The 12,783-nt window shown below is 38.1% G+C and overlaps 1 protein-coding gene across 1 annotated transcript in view; it reads right to left on the reverse strand.

Annotated features, from left to right (window-relative positions):
* LOC142340586 (glutathione synthetase-like) overlaps positions 1 to 12,783 on the reverse strand; it is a 494,803-nt gene that overhangs the window by 27,966 nt on the left and 454,054 nt on the right. Inside the window, exons 2-8 of the mRNA XM_075391257.1 lie at positions 9,706 to 9,778; positions 9,536 to 9,645; positions 9,170 to 9,477; positions 8,746 to 9,102; positions 7,888 to 8,056; positions 6,900 to 7,063; positions 3,793 to 3,948 (exon numbers count right to left, since the gene is read on the reverse strand). Of these exons, the coding sequence (XP_075247372.1) occupies positions 3,793 to 3,948; positions 6,900 to 7,063; positions 7,888 to 8,056; positions 8,746 to 9,102; positions 9,170 to 9,477; positions 9,536 to 9,645; positions 9,706 to 9,751 (1,310 nt within the window). The 5' untranslated portion in view covers positions 9,752 to 9,778. The remainder of the gene's footprint in view (positions 1 to 3,792; positions 3,949 to 6,899; positions 7,064 to 7,887; positions 8,057 to 8,745; positions 9,103 to 9,169; positions 9,478 to 9,535; positions 9,646 to 9,705; positions 9,779 to 12,783) is intronic.

Consider the following 12,783-nt stretch of genomic DNA (forward strand, 5'->3'; position numbering starts at 1 on the left):
TTTGAAGTGCTCGCAATCATTAGGAGAGAATGATGGTGCCACAATGTTTTCACAACTTTGTTGCCTTGTGGAAAATTCAACCCACTGGCAGCTGAGTGATGTCAGCCATGATAGCAATAATGGAAAATGTGTGGCTCAACTGACCGAAACAAGTTTATGATAATCATTAACAACGATGATACAAACTTACTCGCTAAAATTAGAAGTTAAAAATTTAAAAGTAAACGAGCTAACAGATCTTGGTTTGTAGTGTCGACAACTCTCGTCTAAAGCGGAAAACTGATAGGCTTCAATTAAGTGTATACCTGTGAACCAATGTGGCTGAGCTCAGACTATACCAAGCGTTGATGCTGTACAATTATATACTCTAATGAAATTAAGTACCAATAGTAGTAGTAGTAGTTTAGGCTTTGAATCGCTCTGATTCCGGGCTTGGGCCCGTCACTTCACAGCTAAGGTGACTTTCTGGATTGGGTTGCAATGAAAATCCACATGAAAATCCACGAACATGAATATACATCTGAGTTTCTCTTGATGAAGTAGTTCCAGTAGATCTTAGTTAATTGATATTTGTTGACTACGCTTATTCATGTATATGTCTATTTAGAAAATACGTTTAAAAGACGGCTGGATCTTGCCCAAAATATCTCGTCAGCCTTTTTCGAGCGCGTTTTTTGTTTTTCTATAAAAACCTGTTATCTCGTTTTTCTCATGGTATTTTTCTCTGAATTTAATCTTATTGGTAGATCCATATCGAAATTCCCTTTGAGAAAAGACAGTAAAAGAAAGGCGTCATGAAGTTCGAAATGCACTAAAAGTGGTAAAATCATGAGCTTTTCCAGTCTGGTCTTATAATTAGTGTTCCAATCATTCAAAATCCAATTTGTAGCTTTGCGCTGAACTTTTCAAGATCCTTGATTTCAGTTTTGTTTGAACACCAGATCTCGGAAGCGTAGCTTATTACCGGTACAACATAGCCCACATATGCATTTAATTTTGTTTTTACACTAGACTTGGTAGAGACGTTTCGATTCAGGAAAAAGAACGCTTTCCAGGATTTTGTGAACTTGTGATTTTGTGCACAAGTTTTCACAATAAGATTTCCAGTTGAGTTGGTTGATTTTACCAATGGCATCCTGTTTGTTTTTCCAGAAATCAAAAATTGCAAAATTATATTTACGAAAAATGATGCTTCTGCAAAAACTGCAGCAATTCGAAGGAATCCGAAATTTTCAATTTAATGAAAACATTTCAAACTCCCGTTGAAAAACCATTAGCTGTCGACTGCTCTATGAACTGGTTAAAACATTCGAAACTATTTATTCGCTAGGCCAAAAAACTTTATTTTCCACAAACAATTACAATGCCAACTAATTTTTTGCCGAAGCTCAACTACTCATTTTGATAGCAGTGCTTTTCTATTTTTCGTTTTCTATATGATTTAATCATGCTTCTGAAACTTTTTGCACAATATTAAAAATGTCTAGATGGCTTATGTAATAGATGTTATATAGGTCTATTTTGCTCCTTCCCACAGTGTCGTTAATGGCAGTCACAAATTAGGCAATAGCACGTTCCCATGTAAACCATACTCAATTCCCATAACCCAAGTTGCGATTGACGTAACAGAAAACTGAAAAAATCAAATCACAAAAAAGTGCTACTTGGATCGGATTCTGCAAAAAGACACTGCCGTTTCTTAATGAGAGGCTGCAGGTTCCAGTATCTATACCAGTAAGCACTAGATATGATAACTAAGATTTATAAGAACAAAGTTCAAGTAGCTGACATCTAAAACTCGACTTTATGCGTTTATCCCGTTTCTTTCTCATTTCGTTGATAGTGATTCTGTTCATTTGAGGTTGCTCTGCCGAAAAACTGCTGTTCACATGCAATTTGAGCAAAATGGCCAAAACAGAAACTAGCCTAGAGAATTGAAAAGCGGGCAAAATGAGGTAACAATTTTTTGTTTGACGATGCAAAATATATTACGAGACTAACTGTGCTACAAATCAAAACATAAACCGACCAAGGTCGGAAAAACTGCTCTCGGATGACAGTCTGGGCTATTTAATTGATGGGCTGTAGCCCCCTCCCATTATGGTATATTTACCACCATTGGGGGGGGGGGGCTATAGGTTATCTGACCACTTAACTGGGGGACTGAACAACAAGCTTTATTTCGGCAAACATTCAAGCGAAAATTTTGGTTTAAAAAGACACATGTTCACAATGATAGCTTCTCATCGAAAGCAATTAAAAATTTTCATCCACTAAAAATTAGACCTAGAACTGACTATAAATGGAGATTGGGATTAACATTAGAAAAATCCGATAAAACTTAAAACACTGAGAAGTCAAACTGCTGAATAAGAACAAAACTATTAGCCAGACCGGCAAAACTTTCTTCGAACAACGTCTTCTCTGTCTACTTCAAAATTTTAGACACCGCAGATTCATTTTCCACGCCGCAAAACCATCCGCTTTTTTCGCTTCACTTTCTGTTTCGGCGTTTCCAAAATCATCACTACAATTTGATTTCAAAAATCATGAAAATGTGCGCACAGATATTCAACAACCTAGCAGGAAGAATTCCTGAAAGGAATTGACGTAAAAATTGACAAATCTAACTGACCTTATGAACCTCCTAGCTCAATATAAAAACATTTGCAACTGAGGAAACATTAACATGAGAGAAGTAGACAAAACTGATGAAGCATCTGACAAAAATTCTCAATTTTTCCCACCTACTTTTCTCGCTCTCTCTCTCTCTCTCTCTCTCTCTCTCTCTCTCTCTCAAAAAATTTGACGTAAATAGAAAACCAATCTCTCCCCTCTGCACTCCAGATTTCCTTAACACTTTGTTTTCACGCATAAACTTCCTGTTTTAAATACACAACATCAAAATTATCGAACAAAAAGAGGACGCTCAACCAATGTTCCTCTTCAGGGGAGGGGGCGGATGATGGAGGGAAGAAGGATTGGGAGAAGGACAAACAACGGGGAGAAGGATTGGGAGAACTGGATGAGAGGGGTCCCCAAATTAAGTCAAAAATTGACAAAATTGAGAAACAAGTAACTGAGTTTGCACCGAAAACGCATTAGTAGACTCTCAGAAACACCGTGCGGGGCTCAAACTAGAACTGCTCTTCGAACCATAGAATTGTCTCGTCAAAACAGTTTTAGTGAATCGCAAAATTAAGTGACCAGTAAGGCTACTCCTCCTCCGATAGTAAAGAACCTGTCCTACTGTAGTAGTGAAAACCAATACTCCTCATCGAGTCGTAACCAACAGCACCGCAATATAGCTACGCTCAGCTTACAGCTTCGAAGCTATAATAAAAAATGAGCGCTATAATAGCGGGTGAGAGGATGAGGGCGGCTATTAAAAACTTGAAGGACTAAAATCGGGCGAATAGATCTCACACGACTGATGAGCTACTAAAGCTGTCTATACCGCCAAAAAACTACCTCTAGCACTATGATATTATGTCAACTCAGCAGCTTCGGTAAATTGTACCACTTAGAGACCAGTAAAACTCCAAGATAACTGATCAGATACTTAACACTCTAGGTAATTTACCTGGTTATCACATTATTGAGAACGGAAACTAGTCGGACAAAAAGTCGGACCAACAGGACTAATATAATTGCTACAAACTTTGTTTGAAAACAATTTAAAGCCACAAATATTTGCAAAGGGAGAAAAGTGTACATTATTTTTACACTACGCTGGGTGAAGGGGGTAATAGATCCGGTACAAAAGGAAAATAATTGCGAGTTTATCCTCACTTGTTTTGTAGAGGAGTGATATGGGTGACGATATCTTGTCCAAATAGGTTGTTAGTGCCACCTTCCCTCTGCGGCTTCACCACATACTTCCCGGGACTCCGTAGCACCTCATCAACGTTGCCTGGGTTCAACTCGAACTGAGACACAAACGTGGATCTAAACAGGACACCTGTGATGAAAGGTTTTCAAGAATTACAGCGAAGAGAGGACTAGATGTAACAAAAAGTACAACACTCGGTTTCCACGAAACATAACCAACTGCCATTGACAATTTTTTAATTTGGTGGGGGGGGGGGTCTCAAACTCTTAAGGACTACCTTTCACACCATGAATTTATGTATCCTAAACAGGTATGGTGAATCAAATTCTTAGAGATTAAGGCTCTAAGAGAACCTAATACCCGCTCGGCGCCACCTGTTCATCCGGTTTTTCAGGACGAAATGTCAGAAGGGTCAGACAAAAAATCTGTCAAGCAAAAATTTTGCATAAAAAAGACACACAAAATAATTGCTATGAACTTCGTTCAAGAGCAATTAAAAAGGAATAGGAAAAGGTGCTGCATGGGTGCGAGCCTGCGAACGATGAGCAGAGGGAGGTAAAAACCTCGAAAAACTGCCCCTAGCACCATGATATTGTCTTCTCAGCAGCTTCGGTGATTTCTACAATTAAAGACCAACAAAGCTCTAAGATAACTTCTACGCGACCCAATGCCTTCTGGACACTATTTTTTTAGGTTCAAACATGTCTATCGGTCTGTTTAAGGACTTATCGGTCTGTTAATGCGTTCCGGTCTAAACCTGTTAAAAGTCCAAAGGTCAGGGGGAAATTATCTGGCAAAAAGATCAACAGCGCTTACATAATTGCTAGAAACTTTGTACGAATATAATAAAAAACACAGCCGGCACATTGCCGAAAAACAGCTGCCATTGATTCCCATAATCCCCGATTTGAATTACGATAACAAATTAACGAATTAAATAATGTAAAAACATTTTTAAGAAATATTTTGACATTCAACATACTCTTGTTACAGTTGGACATGCTCTTCCTTCTTAGTGAGAGGCTACAACGGCTAGCATCAATACCAATAAACATCAGAGATGGTAACTAAGATTTGACTGAACTAAGACTGAACTACATTTAGGAAGCAGGCATTTAAAACTGTGCTGTATGAGTTCATCCCGTTTCCATTGCTGATTTCATTTTTCGATGCTGATTCTCTTCATTTAGACTGCTTTGCTGACCAACTGCTAAAGGTTTGAGCAGAAGAGATCAGAACTTAAACTAGCCTAGAGATGTCCAAAACAATTTATACAAAATATCGAAAAAGCGGCAAAATGAAGTAAAGCGAAACAAAGCTTTGTTCGACGAAACAAAAAATAGGGCAGCTATAACGGCCGATTAACAATGAGGTCGGACAAAATACTGTCGAAGACAGGCAGAGCAGTGTAATTCAGAGGAGGCTGTATCCTAGATAATTTATCGGCGCAATATTTTTGCAATGACTTTCCTTTTAGCGCGACACTTATTTCTGAATCAGAACAATTTAGGTAACGCAAAAATCAAGAGTCAAACGCACAATATTCACTCTAGAAATGAAATCGAAAGAATGTTCTAGAACTAAAATGGTCAAGCCAAAATTTTGCAAAAATAATTTCAACATAGCTGGCAGAATGCCAGAAAATAGCCGCAATAGCTGCGTAGATCTGCAGTCTTAAAAACAGTTCAAAAAACAGATCAAAAAATTACTCATTTCATTGAATGATGAGATGTTATATTGATAAAGAATCGGTATAAGTTATTGCTGCCTCTATCAGCTGCTCTTAAATAACCTTCATTTAGATTGACACATTCACTTCACCTTATCTCTTTGAATTAAAGTAGAGAAGTCAATTTCAAAGTGAGGAAGTCCTTTTTGAGTAAGTCACGTGTCACCAAAAACTTAATCACGCGAATGAAAAAACAAGCACGCACTTCAGTTGAAATTGCATGAACGAATGAACTAAAAGCAGATTTGAAGTGGTTGTGACGTCATATGGTCGTAACAAAAATCTTGACGAAATAAAAAAGACCAAGAGAAGGCCAATAATAGCCCCAGCTATCGCTGTACGGCCATTAAAAAAAAATTGCTTCAGACTTCGTTCGAGAGCAATTAAACAAACCGCCTATCTTGGGACAATCTCTCGAACTACAGGCGGGGCAATTTAATTCAGAGGGGGCTGTAGCCTAGATAATTTATGGGTGCAGAATTTTCTGACAAAAAAGGGGTTCGAGACCCGACCTCCGGCGCTAAAGTATCCCAACATATTACACTGGTTCGGCTCATAACATAAAAGTGTGTAAAGAAAAGCGCCTAATTAATAGCTACTGTAGCAGATTAAAAAGCTATTATCAAAGCTGACCGATTGCCAGCAAACAGTCGCAACAACATAGCACACCTGCAGCTGACAAAACAAAGTATGTTTAAGTTTCTGGCCATTTGTTATGAACAAAATAGTTGAAGATTAGTTGTTTGTACCGGGCATAAACTGTTTCAAGAACTCACCGTACTTTATAAAATTAGACTTAGCTAAACTTAGTTACACTTAGTCCGTTCATGAAAGCAAACAAAAGTCACTTTCAAAATGAGTCATTTCTGACCTTTTTCGTTTGTGCCCTCCTCCTCCTCCTCTCCCCCCCCCCCCCCCCAGCTTAGTTGGTCATATTATTTGCACCCCCCCCCCCCCGACGCACGTGCCATATTTTTAGCTAATGATTTACTGATTTACTATGCAATGACACGTGCTATGTAACTGGGGAGAGCATAAAGTACTGGGGGGGGGGGGGGGGGGGTGGACAAACGGAAAAGATCCGTCATTTCTGGTCAAAACAAATTTTAACGTGAATGATCAGCAAACCAGCTCCAGTGAGAGCAAAACTGGGGTCACGTACAAAATTCAATTGAAAAACGTCAAACTGCATCAATGTCTTAACACAAAAGCTCCATGTTTTGTGCCAAAGAGAGTGGTAGTATAAACTGTGACGAAATCAATAAATCCCCGCGAGTGCCAATAAGTTTAGTTTAGTTTCCGCTATCGCAACCATTGACTATGAAAAGAATGGCTCACCTAAAGGTCTCTGTAAGCGGATTGTCGGGCACTGCCGCCTTTAGAATGAGTGCATCGTTTTCTATCAAAGCACATTGTACTCTCTTGGTTCCAGCCAAGTGAAGTCCAACTGAAGGCAGAAGAACAACTCTGCTTAGTTCTGCATCTTCTACAAACTTCCAACACTAAACAACAACCAGTCTATACTTAAAACCTCGCGCACAGTACCCCACACACTATACATATATACTTGTATATATTTGAGATTACTCCATTATCGGATGGTTTTGATAAAATCTAATGAAAACGTTCAAACGAAAAATTGCCGTCAGAAATGCAATGCATAGATCGAGAAAACGAGCATACCTATAATGAAACGCTGATTCTTTTTTTTTCTTTCCATACAGGCGGCGGCTGTTTTTTTATCAGCCTGTGTTAACGACGTAACGAACTGTTTTGCACTGGCCATGGTTTTAGGAACCTAATAAAGCCAAATCCGTTACCATTTATAAACACCATTATAAAGGCGGCCTACACTATCAACTATAGGCAATCATATTCAACCACTGGCGAATCAAATAATTCAGAAAAGCTAGCTCTTTAATGGAGGTCCATAATTTGATGTTCTCAATCGGGGAGGGAGCAAGCAGTTACCAAACTTCCGTAAATTATAAATTTTTGGTCTCTATTGCCCGTTTTCAAAATCTGTTATTTAAAACTGTATTTAAACCTCAAAAAGTATCTTTGTTTACAAACGACAACAAAACTCTTTCTTCAGCGATTAACTTTTTGAGTCACTGAAACCCTAGATTCGATATGTTTTTCAAATGAACTTCAACAGCCTTAAACCAAAGCCTTAAAATCTGATATTTATATCAAACTCAGTCAATGTATTACAATACGAATATCAAATTAGGTATCAAAACAGATAAATCTGTCGATATCCCGGAAATTAAGGGCGCAATGCTTTCAGCTACTAATGGTAGTCGCTGGACTTAATCAAACTTACTTTCTCATCGACGTAATGCTTGGGGTCGTATCCTGATCGGAAATAAACGCATGTCAGCTGTTTGGTGAAAAGTTTGTCTCTGGTTGTGAAGATGAGTCTACCGTCCGTCGTGACGTCATACGTAGACTTGGCAAGATCTTCAAAACTTGAGAGAATTACTGGAATGTCTCTGGAGCAAAGAAGAAACCATTCAAACTATTCTCTTCAAAATCGATCTTCAATTTTTCCTTTAAGAAGTATCATACAATTCGATGTAAATGGAATTCGACAAATTAGTTATTGACTAATCTGAAAAAAAATTTAAAATCTTTCTAGTCCGCTACATAACTAATTCTCAACAGATAAAAATTCTATCTCACGGAAAGTAGTCACTGCTTCAAGTGCCAAACAAAACTATGCATCAATCAACCGCAAAAAAATCAATCGCTAAAATGACATGTAGCAACTAATTGTCTTTAAAAACATAAACCGACAAATTTCGGAAGAATTGCTCTAGAACGACAGGCGAAGTGATTTAATTCAGGGTCTGTAGCCTAAATCAATTTTTCTTTATGGGTGCAAAAAACCTTGGCCTCAACGGGATTCGAACCATAGCCACTTGCACTACGCTATGACTCACTTATTTTCCCAAACTGCAACCGATTATATATTAGCAACGAGCTTTACTTCGGAGACCGCAATAGAGATCACTCAAAAATGATGAACGAAAGCGTTAAAAAGTCACTAGAGAAGTCAATGAATGTTCTAGGAGAAAAGCGCAACATTGTCAAGCGAAAAATTTGCATAAAAAAGACACACGTTTACAATAATTGCTATGAACTTCGTTCAAGAGCAATTAAACACGAAACAGACGTATACCTTTTGGATAGTTTCTTGCAGATGGCTAATTGGTCCTGTTGGAATGTCTCCCGATAAGCTTGTCCGACTAGCACCAAAACAGCATAAGGGCACTTATGAGACATGGCAGTCTGAGATGAGTCGCCAATGGATTCAGATTGACGCATATCGTTGTAGTAAATAGGTGCTTGCGTAGAGTCATCGCAGGCAGACTCCGAACTATCACCAACAATGTTTGAGTTAGAATCTACGCCTCTGTTCGCATTGGTTGCAATAGAATACAATAGCATCTTGTGGGCATGAACAATGCCATCGACTATAGTATCTGTTCTGATTCCTCTATCGACAAGTGATACGTCAGCATCCAGTCCCCGTTCCCTTCAAATACGCAAAGGTTTACAACAACGAACTTACCACAGCGATAAGAAAAAACAACGTAACTAACATGTACAAATGGTCTATTCCATCTGAAAAAAAGCCTCCTGCAACGGCAACAGTGTTGATTTCAATTAACTTCCAATTGAGAGAGACAGCGTCGAGAAAGAAGTCACTTCTGATGACCGAAAGATATGGTTTCTCTTCAGTTATTTCATTGCTCATAGTCTTCTTGTAAATCTCTAACAGTCGATCAATAAATTCGTCGGTTTGGGCGACAGGGGTCAAAAGTTCAATTAAAGTTGTTCCCTCTTTCACGAGGTGTTTAATCAAGTCATCAATCAAACTGAGTTGCATATTTTTCAGCTCAGAGAGTTTCTAAAACGATACGCAAACTGCAATTAAAGTGAGGAGGTCTTGAATTAAATTGACTAACCATTTCACTGAAAGGCACAGGAGTCAAGCCAATTGGAAGAGCTTTATAGGAAAGATCTTTCTGCAGCATTTGTAAACATCGCTTCTTCATACTGTTGTCAAGGTAAGAGTCTGGAAAGGAAAATCTAGCTAATCACTATTTGAACAAGGAGCAAACAAAGTTAAACATACCATTTTGCAAAACAGTTTTTGCACCAACATCACCTAAAGATTCCATGGTTATTAGTTTATCATTACTAATCTAAAAAAACAGATCAGCTATCAGCTACTCTCTCGTCACAACATACAGCTATGGCAATACGGATCTTTTCCGTTTGTGCCCCCCACCCCCAGCTTAGTGGGCGCATATTATTTGCACTCCTCAGACGCACGTTGCATATTTTTACATAATGATTTACTATGTAATGGCACGTGCTCTGTAACTGGGGGGGGGGGGGGGGGGGGGGTGAGCACAAAGGGAAAAGATCCGGCAATATCATGGACAGTAATTTAACTTGTTTACACAGTAAGTACGGCAAATTGTTCGTCAAGTTTCAGCACAACTCAGTCTGTGTAACCCAGAGTTCAAGCTTAATCGAAAGGAACAAGCATCTACACAACGTTCTCAAACTTCAGGTCACCTCCATGTTGTAGTACAATTCACAATGCTACGGGATTTTGCATCAAGAGTTAGATACACCAATAAATCAAATTTCTATTTCAACTGTTTTTTGATAACATTGTATGAACTGTATAAACAAGTGTATAAAAAAAAACATTGAATAAACAGTGAATTGAAAATCAAAATCAAATGGAAAAATGTTACCAAATGAACTGATGTGTTGGACCGTCCACTATTTGAAATTCGACGACATCGTACTCAAAATCGAAAAAGAAAAACATCTCTTTTAAACATGAAGAAATCGGAACAAATTAGTGATTAAAATATAGCAGAAATTGAGGACAAAAGGCTCTAAGCCCGAATGACTATATGGTTTGGCAAAAAGAGCATAAGACTGACTCTCCGTTGCAACCTGTATAGTTCAATCCCACAAGATGCTATCACAAACTGAACAAATTCCTCAACCAAATCTCTTGAAAATAGTTTCACTTGATGTACGAATGTTGCTGTAAATGAGGCAATTGATTTAGTATTGACATTGCTCGAGTGACAATTCTAAAAATAGTCGTCCGACGCTGAAATCCCTCCACCGACGTTTATTTTATACAATGGAAAGCTCTTCCAACAGACACATGGACTGGCAATTGCGGTGATCGTTGGCGGTGATACTAAGTATCGTTTGGATGAAATATTTCGAGGACACCCTGGTCTTGACAACTTTGCGAGGTTCATAAAGTAACGCAACCAAAGAAAATCTTCAAAATGTGCTGATGACATAATTTGCACAATTAACGAAGATGCGGAAAAGTTTTGAAGAAACCCAACTCATCGCATAAATTCTTAAACTCACGCTAAAGAAGACAAATGAGCAAAAGACTAAGTTTTCTTCGACTTGTGCATTCAAGTTAAAGATGACAAAATACTTCGTTGTAACTGCTATCAGAAACCGAAACATACCCGCGTAGTTTTGTACTTTAAAAGTTGTGCGCCAATACAGCACAAGAAAAACATTGAAGACGCAGTCCAGTGGCTAGATGGTAAACAATTTGTTGGTAAAAACCGTCTCAAACAGAGACAAGTCAAGAGTAACAGTGCTGAGGGAAGAACCGAAAGCAAAATTGTCCGATGTGACCATGCTTTTTTATCAATACAGGAGGAATGTTAGCTTACAAATTCGAAAACGTAAACAAGGCACCTGCCTAATCAAACCAATTTTTACAACCAGCAAACTGAAAACATGCTCCAACTCACTGAAATCAACATTTGAAAATGGTGTAATATTACATGTGCTTTATGAGAATGAATGCGCTTCCAGCTATTTCGCTCTAACATGTCGACTTGTAACCACAAAAATTCTAAAATCAAAAGACCGACTCGTCGATGGGACAATATTTGATTGAGAGCTCGCGGTCCACGAACTCAACGAATGGGAGATTGATTGATCACCTTAAAAGCAGTGACAACCTCCTGACAATTGAAACTCTCCATACAGCCGGTAAACGAGATAAAGCACGCGCGAGGAAATGAGAGGACGGGAAAAGACATCACAATTTTAGTCCGACAGAAGAGCATCGGCTACAAAAAAGATTTTATACGTCATAATCACTCTTTTAGTTTGGAAATCTTTTCGAATGATAGGAAAACAACTCGTATGTCTCTATGGATGAGAAGAGATAAAATGAAGAAAAACGTGATAATTTAACAAACAAAAATTGAACGAAATGCGTAATTCGAAAAAAAATGATTAGATGTTTTATGTTCTCTTAAGAAACCAAACATCATTGGAATGATTAAAATTCATTTTATTTTGTGAATAGTTTTTCCAAATTCATTTCTACCAGATGCTGCTTCGAGTAATTGCGAGAACGTTTAATTTTTCTTCATTGGCCATCTTGATTTTATTATTTTACAATGTGATTCATTTTAAATTCTCTTGCTAGTTTTTCGCGGTAGCTAAGAACCCCATTTACAGATGCAGTTTTTATCGCGATCTCAATTATGGAAACTGGGCGGTGATTGATCAGTGAATCAAAAGAGGAAAAAGTGATATTTGAAACTGAAAACTTTGTATATATTTAACCAACCAACATCAATGAACAAGGCAGAGATAGATAGCGGACACCAGACATTTGTAACTCGAGCAAAAAAAAAAACAAAATATTAATAGTCTGAAATTACTGATTTACATACCATCTTTGAATCTTCTTTTCCATATATAACACACAATCACACACAAACACACCCACACACTCAAACACACAAAAGGGGGGTATCCACCCAATGGGCAGAACAGTGAGCCCCACTATGAGACATCACAGCAGAGTTTATAAATCTAACGCAAAAATGCATCGTATTTTAAAATTCGGCTGATATGCTAGAATCCATGAATTTGTGTTCAAGACATGTGGAATCATAAATGGCCTGGAGAAATACTTTGACGTGACCAATGACCAAAACTTGAAATGCAGATTAATCAACCTGATGTGGATATTTGCTGATGCTACATTTTTGGAAGCAAAAGTCTTCACGCGGAATTGTTTTTTGTGATTGCACTACGTGTAGAAATAGAAGAAAATTTTATATTACTGGCCACGGTGGAATTAAATCGCCCTACTTCTGCGAATTGTCAATCAAAGACAAGAACAACA

This window comes from Convolutriloba macropyga, chromosome 6 (genome assembly GCF_964194025.1).
Source record: "Convolutriloba macropyga chromosome 6, txConMacr16.3, whole genome shotgun sequence".
Lineage (NCBI taxonomy): Eukaryota > Metazoa > Xenacoelomorpha > Acoela > Convolutidae > Convolutriloba > Convolutriloba macropyga.